A 17,565-nucleotide genomic window follows, 5' to 3' on the forward strand; every position below is an offset into this window, starting at 1 on the left:
CCTGGTATACTGTAATACCTTGATACCATCCAGCATAGATGAAGGCTTTCTCAGCCAGGCCCAACGACAGCACAGATCAATGGACACAAACACACTTCTAATAATGAGGAACTGATCCTAGACGAGTGAGTGAGTGAGTGAGTGAGTGAGTCAGTCAGTAGTGCTAATGTGCACAGTCACAGTGTGAGGAGTCAGACTATCACTTTGGAAGTTGGTCTTGTGTTTGTCCTGCACCTGATGACCAGAGTGGATGTGAAGCTCTACTTTTATAAAACAACACTTTGACTCCATGTGTTATTTATGCTACCAGCGGCTGTTTTACAGATGAGAAATAACATTTTCAGCTAATTTCATGTAGTCATGTAGGTAATTTCAGATTCCACAACTCCTAATCATCGTAAATTAAACAATTCGGGGGATTCATTAGTATCACTCTGATTTTGCATGAAGTTTTGAATTAGGAGCATGACATTACATTTTCACTGTGTCTAGCATGAGATGCCTCGGTATGACCACACACACACACACACACACACACACACACACACACACACACACACACACACACACACACACACACACACACACACACACACACACACACACACACACACACACACACACACACACACACACACACACACAAAACTAGAGAGAACTAAATCCACTACAGACAAAGAGAGACGTTGGGTCATTTAAGCACTAAGGATAATTAGACGACAATACCACTTCGTTCATCTTGGAGGTAAACAAGAGAGTAGACACTCAGGAGACATTCTTCAAGTTGAACAGTTCGCTTCCACAAATACACCTACTGGTCCCCTGTGAGAAAGTCATTCCTCAGAGAAAGTAGTTCTCTCAGGACAAATTCACAAGAGCACCTAGGAGAGAAAGGAGGTTCGCCCCCTTCAGGCAGAAATAGGAATTGGTGGGATTTCTGCTGGGTTCTATCTCTGGAGCCTACTTAAAGGAATGAAGCACCTTCCTCCAGACTCTTGGGAGAGATTATAATATAAGTAGCTATTGAGAAAGTAGGTAATGTATTTGTGAACATGTCAACTACATGCTGACAACATGCAACGCACCTTGGTCTCCTTAGAATAAAATGATTCATGGTTGGTTTGTTAACAACTTGATTAACAATTTTCTAATTTTCCACTCACCACACCAGTGAAGGACATGATCTGCCAAGACAGTTCTGTAATTAACATCCTTTACAACAATTATCTGATACTCAGCCATCAGCAATAGATAACGAGAACACTTGCATCTAAAGCAAAAGCAGTTTAGTTCAGTCAAATCCTACAGGCCTATTCATTCTGTGCAATAGATTTGAAATCAAAGTACCTTTTTGGATATTAGGTGATTAGGTATGGATGTATTGACTTAAATGGGCTTAAGTAGTGCTACAATACTTTGATATTCATCATTTTCTGTTTTGTTTGATATAATCCTCACATTGCTGAACCACTCAAGTTAAGTATAGTATAGTGGACATTCACCACTAACCATGGGGGGCTGGGGTGGTCCCACAAGCCTCACTCTTAACAAGTTAAACCTCTTATTTGTGTGACAAGAACTATTGTATTGTACAGTGATCCGTAGTCCAAACTGAACTGAGCAGTGGTGTAATTGGGTTTTTACGGTCACGGTGCTCTACTGTTGGTATGCGACACACCGCCTTCCCAAGATATAACAAATCAGGTCGTCCTAGACCTTGTGATATAGGAGACATGCTCCAACATGCTTCAGACGGACAGATGGAAGGACGGGATGCAAGCCCCAAATCCAAATCCCAAATCCAACCGGCCATTCCCTGCCCTCTGAGGTCCAGCATGGGACCACCTTAACACGCATACAAAGAGAAACACCATCCACCTAACAGTCGCCCCAGAAAGACCACAATTCAGAACATGGCATTAAGCTACTTGAAAGTTAACAGAGACACTAATGACTGAGGTTAGCTGCAGGCTCAAACTTTCAACACGCTGCTGCAACCTGTTGTGTCCTGAGGTGAGGGTTCAAATCCACACAATACATCAATCAAGCTCTTGCGCACCGCAAAGTCATCATATAGATCTGGAAAACTCTCAGTTCTCTGGACTTCCTCCATTCATCATGACTAACCCTGGAACGAGACAGCAGACGTGGATGATGTCCCCTCCATGCACCGCCTGCTACCGCCTGAAACTTTATATTTAAGATGAGATTTTCAGGACACTGATGTCCTAGAATAGCTGAGCTGAGCTCAACCCAGAATCACAAGAGGGTCAATTAACTGAACATATAGACACATATAGTTACAGCGTGTACGCGGGCGCACGCACACACGCACGCACACACACACACACACACACACACACACGCACACACATACGGTTTAGAAAAGTGAACTGCCTCCCTATAGTATTTCTAAGATGAGAAAGAAGATCAAGGCGACGGGCCATGAAAATAAATAGGTTGCTCTCTCGCTCTCCCTCTCTCACTCACGTGTTCTCTTTCTTCTCTGCCTTTCTCAATCCTCTTAAAAAAATTTCAGAAAGGATATCCTTTTCACACAGGGAGTATTTCAGTCCCTATTAACACATTGAGTGCCATAAACGGTCCGGACCGTTTCTGAGAAGCCATGCGTCATGTGCCATAAACGGTCCGGACCGTTTTTGGCCCATTTTTTTATATATTTTTCCCACGTGGTGCGCTCTAACGAAACTTTGGGATCATCCAAGGAGTCTCTGAGAAGGAGAGGCCGGATGTCGATCCATGTCAAAAATGCTTCCGGTCGGCCGCTCCTTGTTAACTCCTTGACTAAAAGCTTAATATCTCCATTTCTTTTTAACGTGGTGGAAGTGAGCCGTTTTCGATCGGCGATCACTCTGCAATGGAGGATCGCGTTAGAAATATTATTGTTCCAGGCGTTAGTCGGAACCCTCTTCCGTCTCGCAGGCGCGCTTTGTTTACATGCACTTCCGCGTCGGGGCTTCTACAGCACGAAGCATATCAACGTAAGTGGATGGAAGATATGCTGGCACTGAACGTACCCTATTTTAATAAACCTCTGGCACACAATGTGTTAAAAGCATGTGATGTCGTCAAACTTGACTTCACATCAACAGAGAGCAGTAATAAACAAAGGCAAATCAAACGTGATGTGTGCATTACCTTGGGATCTAATGGTCTCTAAAATATAGTCTTGAGTCGTATTGCACATTAATGAGGAAGTTGCTGCATGTCTTTAGAGGTGTGTGTGTGTGTGTGTGTGTGTGTGTGTGTGTGTGTGTGTGTGTGTGTGTGTGTGTGTGTGTGTGTGTGTGTGTGTGTGTGTGTGCGTGTGTGTGTGTGCATGACAGTGTGCGTGCGTGTGTGCGTGCGTGCGTGCGTGCGTGCGTGCATGCGTCTGTCTGTCTGTCTGTCTTTCTCTGTGTGGGACACTCTCTCTCTCTCTGTGCTCTGATACAGATAGTCTCACAGACGAAGCTCGGCCACAGGGACCATTCAACTGGGGACAGATAGTCCCAGAGACGGAGCTCTGCCACAGGGACCATGCAGCTGGGGACAGTGGCTCCCCTGTGTACACACTGCAGGACAACAACCTCTCTATGCTTCACCCCCCATTAACCCCACCTGACCCCCCATCCTTCACAGCTTCACCCAGTCCCTCCAGTGCCCATTACAACTTTCTGCTCCGTCATATCGTTCTCTCCTCTTCTTTTCATGTTGTCAGTTCATCTCACTTTTCTCTACTTCCGTCCCTCCTTCTCTGTGATAATGAGGGGGAGTGGGATGGTGGGGGGTGGTCTTGCTTCCCTGCTCTCGTCTCTCTATGAAAGCCGACACGGTTTAAATCCTGTGGCGTAGCCCCGGCACCGGAGTAGATAGTCACTGTACCGGAATTAATCCGGGAGCTGGCAGGTCTCACCCTTCAATGGACCCACACCCTGAAACCAGAAGCACAAATCCACCACTGATGAACCCAGAAGCCTTCCCTCAACGAGACTTCACAAAGGATGATTTCAGCTGCCTAATCGGCTAGAAAGAAACCCTCCTTCCCCCTCCAAGTTCCTGCTACAACACCCCACACACACACACACTACACAGGATTTCACATGCCACTGATTTTGTTTTTCATATTAAGACGAGATATGAGGACAATGGCTTCAAATAGGGTGTTCTCCGTAGCATCTTAAAACACAATTAAGGTCAATTGTCAAAACCAGCTACAGCAGGGGGGAAATGAACTAGAACAGGTGAAACCTAGTTAGACCGTGCTGGCACCGGGCAGTGTGTTTGTTGGAGGGATAGTCAGTGGTAGTGTCTTAGATATGAAATGTTCATGTGTAATTTTCTGTAGTGGTCCTAGTAAATATTTGTTGTTAAAGTGCCCTGTACCCTGTAAACCATTATGATGCCAGTGTGTTCAAGGTACCTTGACAGAGGTGCTGCAGTAAGCTTACATTCCTAGAGGCAAAGGAAGCTGTGTGTGTTTCTCCAACGCAATTAAGTAAGTAGATCGGAGACGCTTATTGTCTGTATCAACCACGTATCTTGCCACACCCAAGCCGTGCTACTCATACACTGAGTTGCTGGTGCCCGGGATCGAACCCAGAACCTTGTCTAAAGAGCAAGATCTCTACTGACTGAGCTACCAGACAAGAGGGGCGCCTGCGGCCGAGTGGCTGGTACGTGTACCGCATGGGCTTTGATGCCTCTTATCCTGTCGTCTTCCTCCTCCTCTCCAAAGAGAAGCCGATGACGCTCCTGGAGTGGTGTGTGTGTGTGTGTGTGTGTGTGTGTGTGTGTGTGTGTGTGTGTGTGTGTGTGTGTGTGTGTGTGTGTGTGTGTGTGTGTGTGTGTGTGACAAAGAACTTGCCTACAGTCTCTGTGGAGCTGCTATTTCCACTGCAGAGGAAGGATTTCTTTTCAGCTTCATAAATGCACATAAATAGTGGAAAACGAGCGCTGAGTGCAAAATACTAAATAAACGAGAGAGGAGAATGAACAAAAAAAGCAACCAATGCAATCTTTTGATTGAGTTAGCAGGAAGCTTTCTGCTGCTCTCATCACTTTTCTAGGTCAATGGTCCAGAGCCTGTGCTTAAAGATCTCACACAACAACATATGCCAACTGGCCAGGTTTTTACACAAGGGCAACAAAGTAGACCCGCCTGCTGTTGTTAATGCCTGCTGGGGTTATCCCTGCATCATCATCTCTGTCTGGGCTCATTCCCTCTCATCTCTCTTTGCATCGTGTTCTCTCTCTCTCTACATTTTGTTCACTCTCACAGACCTGGGTCACAACACCATCTGCTCATTGATGCTGAGATTAGGGTTGCAGACCCAGGAGGCCACAGGGCCACGACATGTTAAGAAGAAGGCTGATCTGGAGACCAAGATTCACTTTCAGCTCAGAATGAAACTCTGAGCTGAGGAGAGGGAGGGGAGGAAGTGGTGAGGAAAAGTGAATTAGGGAGTTGCAGAAATGAGTGGGGGGGTAGGACCACCAGCTGATTTCCATGCTGTTTCCCGACAGCTTCCTTCCCCTAATGAAATCGATAGCCCTAAGCCCACCCACCCTATCCCCTCTCTTAACACAGGATGCTGAACCTACACTTAGGGGTCTACTTATCAAAACAATGATTCAGGGGCTCCTGCAACCACAAGCTCATAAAAATCACAACATCACACTCAGCACCCCAGCGGTAATACGTCTCATGAAAACAAAACGAGGGCCTTAGAGGCATACGGTACATGTCCAATCATCCGAGCACATTCTACCATGAATGCTAAAACCGCTGTGGCCGCTGGTGGCTCATTCATTACCCATGCAGGAGATGATGTGTGCCGGTTCCCTGCTCAAGAATGTGAGCCCTTTTGCATTTATATGTCCGGGTTCACAGGACATGAGGGCTCCAACCTCTGTGGGAGGGTTTGAGAGTGGAAGGGACGATGCGTGTCCGTACAATCAGGATTCATCCCTCAAACTTCACTCTCTCGTTTGTCTATGAGACCAAAGGGCAAACACGTGCAAGGGGTTGTGGGAAGGTGTTAAAAGGTAAACTCATACTAATGAGCACATTATCCGTGTCTCGAGAGCCGACCACATTCGTATATAAACATGAGGCTGTGGCACTGCCGCTTTCTTTGTTTTTCAGTTTTTCTTGTGTTGCAGTTTAGTATAGGTGAGGTATTTATGAAGATCAATTCCATTTGACCAAAAGAGACAAGCTGTCTGTAAACCACAGACACAGGTCTCGTAACAGGCCCATCAACACGCAAACAGAGAGACCGAGACAAAAAAGAGAAAGTGAAATTCTGGATTTCTAAACTGAAAAAACTGCATATCCCCCATGCTGTGCACAAAGGGGGATCACGGCTCATCTCGACACAGCAGGGCGGGCAGCAGGAGACGCCACAGAGACCTTGCAGAATCTGTTGACGGACGCAAAGCCCTGTTTAATCTTTTTTTACTTTCAAGGTCCCCAAATCAAAACTTTTAATACTGTATCTCTAGTGCGCCATGGAAACGCTCTGAGGCTCAAAGGTTTGATAACTTTAAACACATGCTTATTAGAGTGTGATATCTACAGCTGCAAAGGGACCTAGACAGCCAGGATCTGACTCCATATTGCTGATGTGTTTTATAAAACCTCATCACAGTGGGAAGACCTCAGTGTCTAACAGGAGTTTGTCTCACTACACTGATGACCTTCTGCGTTAACGACACTGGGGAGTTTGGTAAAAAAACTTGCTGTGGGCTTGGTGAGAGAAATACCAGAGAGGCAGAGGAGAGAGGAAGGAGGGAGAAGGACTGAAAAGAAAGAAATAGCTTTTGGCATGAAATTATTTACCCCTGAAGCTGGGGATGAAGGGGATGGGAAGAAATGTTATTCCAGGTTACTATTCCATGTTATGTCATCATAAACCAAAGTGACACCTGCTTGAGCACTGCTCAAAATCATCACTTCAGGGAATCCTGACCTAGCAGGCTGCAGCATTCTGTCCCTACGGTCTTTGCCCCGCCGGATGGCGTTTTGCGGACCGGCGGGATTGTCTCTCCGTTGCCGATGTCTCGACTTGGCACTGTCAGCAGTCATCCTTCACACGAGACAGGCCTGATCATGCGTTTCACGGCCGGTAAATAGCTGGGACAATTGGCTGAGCTCAGGAGAGTAAACATAACCAACCACAAATGATGGAGGAATATTCATAAAGATTATTCATGGATGCCTGTCAGCGCGGTGACAAATCTGGGAGGTAATGGTTGCAGCGGATGACAGAGTGAGCCCTGAGCTCCACTAAATGGACAGGCAGGCATCACAGCAGAGCAGACCTGAGCCTGCATATGTCACCGCTGTTTCCATCTCATCCATAATAAACAAGCCTGCATTTAGGCTATACAATAAAACAGGATTCAATATCATCAATCCTACCTGACGTTCCCCACAAGGGGCTAAATCTGATTGATGATTAGCAAAGGCTAAAATATCTTTCAGATAGGTTATAGAATGAGTAGTGTTTTCGGTCTGCCGTTTTCTCTGTTGAGAATGCTTAAAATAGTACATGAAAATCAAACTTAAACCCAATGCATTCAGACTTGCAGAAACATATACTGTATATGCATTTCTGTGGTTTGACTGCACTGAGACCGGCTGCTATGGTGCGGTTGGTCTCAAAGAGGCATTGTCACAAAGAGTGCTATATGGAGAATGTGTGACAGGTGGTACGATGGAGCAGAGAGCCATGTAGGGGAGGCAAGTTTGATTTCCTACTCTGAGGACTTCCTAAGAAAGAATAAAACTTGGTGGAAAGTGAAGCTTTGGCTGTCTGATGTCTACAAACACATATCTCACACAGTTCAAAAGTCTGGACACTTTTCAGCTCCCCGTTCTTTTGTTGCTGCTGCAGCAAGTGTAGCCCAGCCAGCGCTCTGCGTTCATACGTTTAGCAGCGCTCTGCATATCTGTCACGGACGCCAACCTCAGAAGAGGGATAAGCCAGTGCTTTTAGAGCAGTTGACTTCAGAGGCGGTTGATTTGTGCCTCCTACAGGGAGGTTCTTTTTCCCCCCCCCATCTTCTTCTTTCTTTTCCTCCTTCACAATTCAGTGGTTCTATTATATTTCTGCACTCAATAGTGGGTCATTATACAGAGCTTAAGACTGGAACATAAACTAAGGGCTGGGCCATCACTGTGCTATGTGAGGTGACATGAGACGCTGAGGTAGCGGTGGGCACTAATGATGTGCGTGACGCCTGCAAAGCCAGGCAGGTGCCTCTTAATTACCAACGCCGGGGTAAGTGAGCATGTCTAAAACAAAGCAAATTAACTGAAGCTTCTGGAAAAATGTTGAGAGACCTTCTGACGGGCAGGGTGTTGCCTGTTGGCGTAATTCCATCTGCTCAGTAAAGATTTGTTGCTGTTGAGCAAAGAAGCAACACATTTTCTACCACCTGGAGCTGAAGTGACAGCTGACGGATTCCAAGAAGCCCCGACCAGAACCCGCAGGGCCAGGACCAAGGCGATCTGGCGAAGGCTGTCAGGTCCATTAACAACGTGACAGGTAAGGCACAAGACTGTGTGGCACGACGGGCAAGTAGCGGTCCGGGCTAATCAGCATCATCAGCAGAACGTTGTGAAGACGTGCTCATTGTTACCAACAGTACCAGGTTTCTAATACAGCCTCTGCCCATGTATGGCACCTGCACGGTCTATACCATTACCAACCGTCTAGGTTTGTCTGTATGTCCCTATACCAGTAGAGTAGACCAATCACTGCTCAAGCCACGTCACTTACAGTGAGTGCCTGGTGTAATCTTGCTGTTGCAGAGAATGGACATGACACTTAAAAAAGGCACTGAAGTTCACGATTCGTTCAGCACATCGCGATTTGTGAGGCTTCGTTCACAAACTGCATGCCTGACATGCTATTAAACGCTAACGAATGGACGGGGAGACCAAGCCATTATTAGGCAATGTTTACTCAACAATGCACACAATATAACAAACTACAACATAATTAACTTAAAACAGCATTTTCAGTTCATAAAACCAGGACATCCCTTTCATCCGTCTCTCTCCACTATGTCACTGTTTGGATATAGGGAGGGACATGGGCACAGTGCTGTTATGTCACTGAGGCTCCTGTAAAGTAGCAGGACTCAGCTTTGACAGAGACAATGCAGCCTGTCAGAGACATTTCTCCATGTTCCTGACCACACTGACAGTCTGTTTTCTCCCAGGAAATAGACTTTAGTAGCAAAACAGCCCTGTCATGGCCCCAGACTCGACCCACATTGATTGAAGAGAAAATCCTTTTTGATAGATAGAAATAGAAACATACAAAAAAAGCAGTGAAGCTGTCAAAGTGCATTGGCCATTTGCAGAACTGGGAACTTCTGAAGTCTTCAGCACCAATGATTCAATGTCATTTCCCCATTTGTTTTATTCTTTTGGATGCCTTGACATACTATTGTCGTCGCTTGCTTGACCAACAAACATATTAGGCTGTGCACATCTAAACAACAAACTGAGTTAGTCAACTTGGGCCTAACAGTCAAAGCAATAAACATTCCTTAAAAGCCATCAAATAAACATAATAGAATAGATGTATTGACTCCTAGCTCTGACAGGCTGCTTTACTCTCACTGACTCAATCGCTCAAAGTGCTTGAATCAAAGGCTGAAAAATGTGTGTGTGTGTGTGTGTGTGTGTGTGTGTGTGTGTGTGTGTGTGTGTGTGTGTGTGTGTGTGTGTGTGTGTGTGTGTGTGTGTGTGTGTGTGTGTGTGTGTGTGTGTGTGTGTGTGTGTGTGTGTGTGTTTGCTAATGTGAGAAGTTTTAATTCAAACTTTGTGTGGGGGTGCCGTTGATCATTGTACTTGATTTGAGTTTAATTGTACCTGTTTTTCTTTAGCATAATGCAGGACTACATTAACTAACAGAAGCTGTTTTGTAAATTAAATTATTCTGGTAATACATTATAGAGAGAATAGTTGTGAGATTGTACTTGAAATTAATTGAGTTAAGTGGTAGTTTTTAGTTATAGTAGCTTTTACATTTACAAAGATGGATGCAGGTTATTTAAGGGCGCTTGTTCCTTAAAGGTAGGGTAAGTGATATTTTTTGGTTAAAACAAAAAGTATTTTGTTAAGGTTAAAACACTATATTCTGATAGTAATCATTGCAATAGAGTGTTTTTTCAGTAACAGATGTCTCCCTGTCTCTCCAGCTTTTTAATAAACAGAAAATACATTTTGCGGTAGGTGTCAAAATCTCAGCCAATCAGGAGAAAGTACCAATTTTTAAGCTTAATTTGTATAGTGTTCCAGTTCCAATTTTGTCTGCTCATTTCTTAGTGTCATCACTTCCAATTTTACTTGTTTAATCTGTATCCTGATTGAGTTCTCTGCCCTGGTTGGATAAAATTGGAAATGAAACTGAAACTGAAACGAAAATGCATTTTCTGTTTAATAAAGAGGTGGAGAGACAAGGAGACTCCTGTTACTGAACAAACACTCTATAGCAATGAGTACTATCAGAATATAGAGCTATTTAACACTTATTTTAACCAATGCAAATCACTTACCCTACCTTTAAATAACAAAGGATCAGGTAGTGTAATTCCAAAGCATTTTTGTTATCACGAACATAATGACCAATAACCATATTGACTAATAACCATAATGCTAAAGCATTCTATGAAACAATCGTCCTTTTTTTTTCTTCTAACACAGCCATCTTCCATCAATGTCCTAGTGTCCTTTAATGTACATATTTACACCCTCCATTTACATCTGTGTAACCCAGAAGAAATGGTTGTGCGTGTGTGCGTGCTATTTTCTCATTATCAAGCAGGGTATCCCTACACTGCAGCACACAGAAGACCAGATTTAACTCTTGAGTATACAATTACAAATGGTACCAAATGGAAACTTTTCAGGTCCATTTGATTTTTACTGTGTACCACTGTGTGTGTGTGTTTTTGCATGAATCTCTCTTTCTTGTTGCAGCATGTGAGTGCTGTTCAGAGTGGGAGATGTGGGTTCATTCTTAGATAAAATTACCTTCTCTTTCCAGTCTCCACAGCCCGGCAAACAGGACTGCATGCTGCACTTCATCAAACACACTGGATTTCAGTCCAGCAAAGCAACTCAAGCACTGTGGAGGTCAAACTATGGACTTGAGCTTACGCCACATTATGTGTACAACGCACAAAGTCAAATACACAACACTCCAAAACCAGTTACAACATTACCAACATGACTACATTACTGAAGCATTTGCCTCCATAAAAGAAGATCATACAGTAGGTGCATTAACCACATGCACCCTACTGTAGCATCCCTATTCTGTGGAAAACATTCAACAAAAATAGCTGACACCAACACAATGCTGTAGATTGGCTATTTGCAGATCTTGTAGATGTGTGAGCAAACTATACAGAACTCTCCGAAACCAGTAACACAACATTATTCCTACATTAGAAGCATAATTTGCCTCCATACGAATAGACCATTGTGGCAGGGGAGGGTATAATATGTCTTCTCATCTGCTGTCCTCGTCAGGTGTATTAAGTCGAAGATATTGATCTCAGAAAACAGGGAGTGGTTCTGTGGTCTGTTGACAACTGCTCTCAGTCTAATAATGGTGTTGGTAGCAGCAGTGTAATAGATACCCTGTGAAGAGTATTTATATCATAACTATTAGCTACGACATTCACAGGAGTCCCCAAACATTCTTGAGATAAAAGTCAAAGCTGTGTCTGTGTCTTTTTTCACTCAAAACAACTCAAAACAATTTGACAGGGCCCTGTCAAGTTGTTTTGGGTGTGACTACAGGCCAAATATGAAACGTTTTCAAATCATATTCCACAAAAGAACCGATGCATTTCTCAAAAGACTACGCTTTAGTTTCAGGCCTCAAAGTTCTTTCAGTAAAGGATATTCTAGAATGCATTATTTGCCACAGGCACAGTAAGGAGAATTTAAACTTTATTAAACTTGGGTCTATGAATTCCAGGGATTACTGTAACATTATGTTTTCTTCTCTGAGACATTAATTATATTTGTTACAATTCCAAGAGAGTTAAATAGACCTAAAAGCCATACTGGATTTTGTCATGTTAACTATATTAGCAAAATCTGCTTTGCTTGTGTTCGTTTATGTGCCAAAAGAGTGACTTATTTCAACGTGCAATGTAAGTCAATGAGGAGACTACTTTGGATTATCAATGTCTAATCAATGGAGCAACAGAGCAAGATGTCTCGCCAATATCTGGAGTTACATCACAGCAAGGTAACTACACAACCCAAACCTCTATCAAAGTGTCATTGTGATTAATAAAGGTGGCAAGACAATGGCTCACTGAAGCAGTATGAGTATGAAAGACGCTCTACTCACGACCACAAGTCAAGGCTCTACAGAGGATGGTTAAAACATCACATCACTGACTGAGCTGCCAGCCTGGGACCTATAGTTTACACCTAGCCTGGCTCCACCCCCTGAATCGTTTGCCTTGCATTCAGGGTCTGGTGACGCTGTCGAAGGCGGGTGTTTCTCGGTTGAAAATCTGTAAGACGAATCGGGATAATCCAGTATGAACCAATTGCCAAAAAGTCTTTGAAAAAAAAACTTGGGCCACGCCCCCATCTCAGAAATTGGCTGCATTGAGAGGGCTTTCAGACTGAATAATGGAGTGAAACGAAATGAAATTTCAGGCTGAGTGTCAGGCTAGTTTACACCCAGACTGTTAGCAGAATGCACCATCATCAAAGGTCAGGGACAGGAGAATGAATGAGTTGGCATCTACCTTCCTCATGGCCAGCTCTGCACTGCCTTCCCCAGGGGAAAGAGAACCAGCAGTCTGGACATTTCTACAAACTCTCAGAGAGTTATGGGGTCCTTGAAATAAAAAAAACCTTTGAGAAGCACTGTAATACATGATCAGCTGGGAGGTGTGTGTGTGTGTGTGTGTGTGTGTGTGTGTGTGTGTGTGTGTGTGTGTGTGTGTGTGTGTGTGTGTGTGTCATACATTTCATGTATTCCATACACAGCCATAGAATGCGATATTACCATATTACATACATTTCATGTATTATTAAATATCACAGCCAGAGGGGACTCATGGCAGCATCATTATAATTCGTAGCCGGCTGCGTGTGTATAGGCTACTGTAGCTACACACCCAATAATTAATTTCTGCGACCTAGGGTCAGCTCTTGCCATAGTTTCATATCCATTTGAAAGTTATGGCAAAAAAAAAAGTTTTTAATTAAATATCTCCACTTTTCCACCACTCACACAGACCACATTCTCTCCAGTCTCCACTTCCTCCAGTGAGCACATAAGGTACACAATTGACAGGTGTCATAATTACCCCACATCAATTCGCATCAACGCACGCCTGTCGCCTGTGTATAAGTACAGTACCTAGTTAACACACTGACAGGTGTCGTTAATTAATGAATTACCAACCACACCAACACAACACTACAGTCAAAGTTTACGCCACAAAAACACAATGCTTCAAACTTTAACAACAAATACAATTAACATGTGCCATGATAAATAATACTGTCGTTTTATTTAACATAGTTAAAACTACAGTATTATTTATATTATAAAGTAACTGAGTACATTTACTCAAGTACTGTAAGTACAATTTTGAGGTATTTTAACTTAACTGGAGTATTTCCCATTTTCAGTAGGCTACTTCTACTACATCTCTTTGATGCCAATACTTTTGTACTTTTACTCGAGTAAATTCTAAAAAACAGACTTACAGTACAGAGTATTTCTGCATTTATAGTATTGCTACTCTACTTTTACTTAAGTAAAACATTTGAGTACTTTTTACACCACTAGTTTACCTGTCGTCGCCTCCATGGTGTCAGCTTGGATCCTCAGCACAAACAGTAACAGTAACAGAGTCTCCATCAGTAGGAAGGAGGATGAATACATGTTGAGATGTTTATGGAACATGAACATAAGTTCCACCTCGTTCACCAAACAGGACCAAAAATCCAAGTTCTTCTGATGCTCTCAACGTCCATTCATTGTTATAATAAATCCCTCCACACACAGTCCACTACGGTTCAGTTCGGCTCAGATCCTCCACACCAACGGACGGTGGACGTTAGTGTGAAGCTGCCGTCAGGACGAAGAATTTGAATTCAAAAAGAGCTTTATGTTTTCTCCTCCTGCGACAGAGAGACAGGATCCACTACTTTCACACCGTCAAGCAGGAGCCGCTCCTATCAGGGCCTACGACGCCCCCACGTGGCCGCTGAACAGAATTGACCATAAGAAAATGCAGAGAACAGCCAAGTAGAGCAGCTATTCTAAATTGCTTGGTTTAGTTAGTTAGTTAGTTTTACAGTGCTGTAAAGTAACTAAGTACATTTACTTAAGTACTGTTCTTAAGTACAATTCTGAGGTATTTTTTACTTTAGTGGAGTATTTCCAGTTTTCAGTACTTTTAGTTTTACTTCTACTCCACTACATGATCTCAGAGGCAAATATTGTGCTTTTACTCCACTGCAATTATTTGACAACTTTAGTTACTAGTTACTTTTTTCATTATTACAAAACATACATTAACCACCTCAGCCCTATATACATTTCGGCCATTTGAAAATAGCCGATCTACAAGCTCACAATGGGTCGCGATGCGACGCATTGTGAGCTTGTAGATCTGCTATTTTCAAAAGGTTTTTTATCCATTTTATCCATTTCAAAACTTGTGAATTGGGACATTCTGCATATTGAGTACCTTCTACTTTTGGTACTTTAAGCACATTTTGATATAGCAATACTTTTGTAACTTTTACTCAAGTCATTTTTTAATTCCAGACTTTTACTTAGAGTATTTCTACATTGCAGTATTGATACTTTTCCTTAAGAAACCACCACTGGTTAGTTAGTCAGTTAGTTAGTTAGTTAGTTGGTTAGTTAGTTAGTTGGTTGGTTGATTAAATAATTGTTTAAAATAACTTTTTTTCTATCTTTATTGATACATGGGGAGAGAGGGATGGGGAGTGACACGCAGCAAAGGTCGTCGAACCCGTGACACGCTGTCAGGCTGCATTAGCAGCAGCCTATAGGTGACCGGAGCCCCGGACTGCAACGCCAGCCTTCCGGGCCTCAAATGTTTTTATTGTGAAGCACAGGATAAAGACATACAGTTACAATTCAAACACTTAAGGTGCTTCCCTATTTTCCTTTTTTCCCCAAAAAACAAACATACAAACACACAAAATAAACAGGTACAATGAAATACAAACAATGTCAAAATACAGTACATATGGGGTGAATTCCCATAACTGTTTCATTGATTAAATAATTGAACAAGCTTATAATGCTCGATAATAGGATTTTTGTCATTCTATTGTAGTGTGTTCTTTGGCGTTTATGATATTACAGAATTGCTTTACTGATAAGCTGGAGGACCCACTGTAAAGCATGATATAAGAGAACAGGGTTTACAGTGAAACAACCAATATTGGCTTGGATTGGTTTATTGTGGCTAAGCATGTGTAATTGTCTCCGACAGGCCGAAAGGCATGGCGAGAGAGTATGTTTTACCCTCTGTCTGTCCGTCCGTCCGTCCGTCCGTCCGTCCGTCCGTCCGTCCGTCCGTCCGTGTGTCCGTGTGTCCTGTCCGTCCATTACCACCAAATCTCCAGCACCGTTGGCCCGGTCGCTGCCAACCTGTGCACACATACTCCCTTGATGCCAATTCAGAACCTCTGCCACAAATTTTTCACATGGGCCTGTCATAGCGCCACCAGGAGGCCAATTTGTGCAAAACCCAGTTTTTTCCATTACTCCTACAGCTTTTATCCAAACGTCATGCAAATCGGTACACAGTATCTCTATAGTCATGTGATCAACACGGATCTGTCCGATTTCCCATATTCCATCCTCATTGGCTAAGATTGACTTCCAAAGTTTGCAGGATTGGTCCGCTTTGAACAAAGTGCCTCAAATCATGAATGCAGCTTTCAACATCCGTGCAATTTCACACGCACATTCCCACTAGGCCCAGAAAATAATGCCAATTCAAATCAGCCTCATGGTGGCGCTAGAACAGGCCAATTTGCATTTTTTATTATAACTGCACCGATCTGCGTGAAACTTTGCACGCACACTCCCTAGAAGCTAAGGAAAAACATCTGCCCTGCATTTTTCACAGCGCCACCAGGAGGCCGACTTTTGGAAAACACATTTTTGGATATTATTCCTTCAGATTCGGTCCAAAAACACAAAATTCGGTACACAGTATCTCCATAGTCACGTGACTCTGATGGATCTGTCTGATATTTCCTATTCCATCCTAATTGGCTAACATTGGCTTCCAAAATTGCCAGGATTGGTCCGTTTTCAACATGCCTCAAATCATGAACACAGCGTGCGATTTCCGTGAAATTTCACACGCGAATGTGCGTGTGAAATTTCACTATGCCGAGGAAGAAATGGCACCCTTTTTCACATTGGCCTGTTATAGCGCCACCAGCAGGTCTAATTTAGCAAACCACATTTTTGGAACAAAATGCCTCACATCATGAATGCAGCGTCCGATTGCCGTGAAAAGCCTAAGAAGAAATGGCACCCTTTTCACATTGGCCTATTATAGCGCCACCAGGAGGCCACAATAACGTACCTGACCTGGTGGAGACCTGTGCTCCGAGGAGCACTTTTTCTAGTTTAGGACTGCTAACGCTTTCATGCTTTATTTGAACCTGGAACAGCACAGGTGTTGTAGAATAAACAGCCATGCCATCACATTCACAAGAACATTCTGCCAGTTGTTTGGAAAGTATTAAACACAATATGCTTGGCAAACAGGCGTATATGAATATATGAATAGTTTATATACTGAAGGTTGTATACTACTATACAATCTTTAGTATATTGTTTTGGATGAAGTTTATCCCAGTGAATGTGGTGGTGAGCTATTTTACCTCAAGTAAGTTCATTGCTACATTTGTTAGCTTTTTTAAAGAGTAGTTAATATGAATAGAGGGACATCAATACACAATGTTCTTGCAATTGTTCAGCGGCGCCACACTGTAAAGGTACAATTGTATTAATATGCAGGATGCTCTCTAGTCTACACAAGGATACACGTGCACTAAACCTTATTGTGACAGGAGCTCGTGAATGCTTTCACAAAATACCAGATTTTGTGTTGGTGGGTGACACAAAGTTGTACCGTATATCATCCATTAGGGCCCCAGTTTATGCATCATTCATTGGCGCTGAGGAGCTGTAAACCGCTGTTCCTTCTGGTTAGTAATACAGCATCTTGCATTTATCACAGTTCTGTTGCACGTAATATGTCTCCCGCTATTTTACTACTGAATCATCTTGTTTTCGATCCTGCCGCATCATCCACTTGATGGGGAAGGTTTTATGCACACTATGGAGTGCCGTTCACTGCAAAAGCCTGTACCAGACAGACTGCACACCCAGTGTCCAAATTCACCGACACCATGTCCAGATCCAGACACTCAGTATACAGATCCAGACACTCGGTATCCAGATTCAGAAACCAGTTGTCCAGATTGGACGT

The 17,565-nt window shown here is 43.2% G+C and overlaps 1 protein-coding gene across 1 annotated transcript in view; it reads right to left on the bottom strand.

Annotated features, from left to right (window-relative positions):
* Positions 1-13,961, bottom strand: part of LOC308094550 (receptor-type tyrosine-protein phosphatase U-like) — a gene marked incomplete at its 3' end in the record, with an annotated part of 148,486 nt that extends 134,525 nt beyond the window's left edge. Inside the window, exon 1 of the mRNA XM_080441274.1 lies at positions 13,862-13,961. Coding sequence (XP_080297400.1) covers positions 13,862-13,952 — 91 coding nt within the window. The 5' untranslated portion in view covers positions 13,953-13,961. The remainder of the gene's footprint in view (positions 1-13,861) is intronic.
* Between the last annotated feature and the right edge of the window lie 3,604 nt (positions 13,962-17,565).

This window comes from Gymnoscopelus braueri, assembly GCF_963280865.1.
Source record: "Gymnoscopelus braueri genome assembly, chromosome: 11".
Lineage (NCBI taxonomy): Eukaryota > Metazoa > Chordata > Actinopteri > Myctophiformes > Myctophidae > Gymnoscopelus > Gymnoscopelus braueri.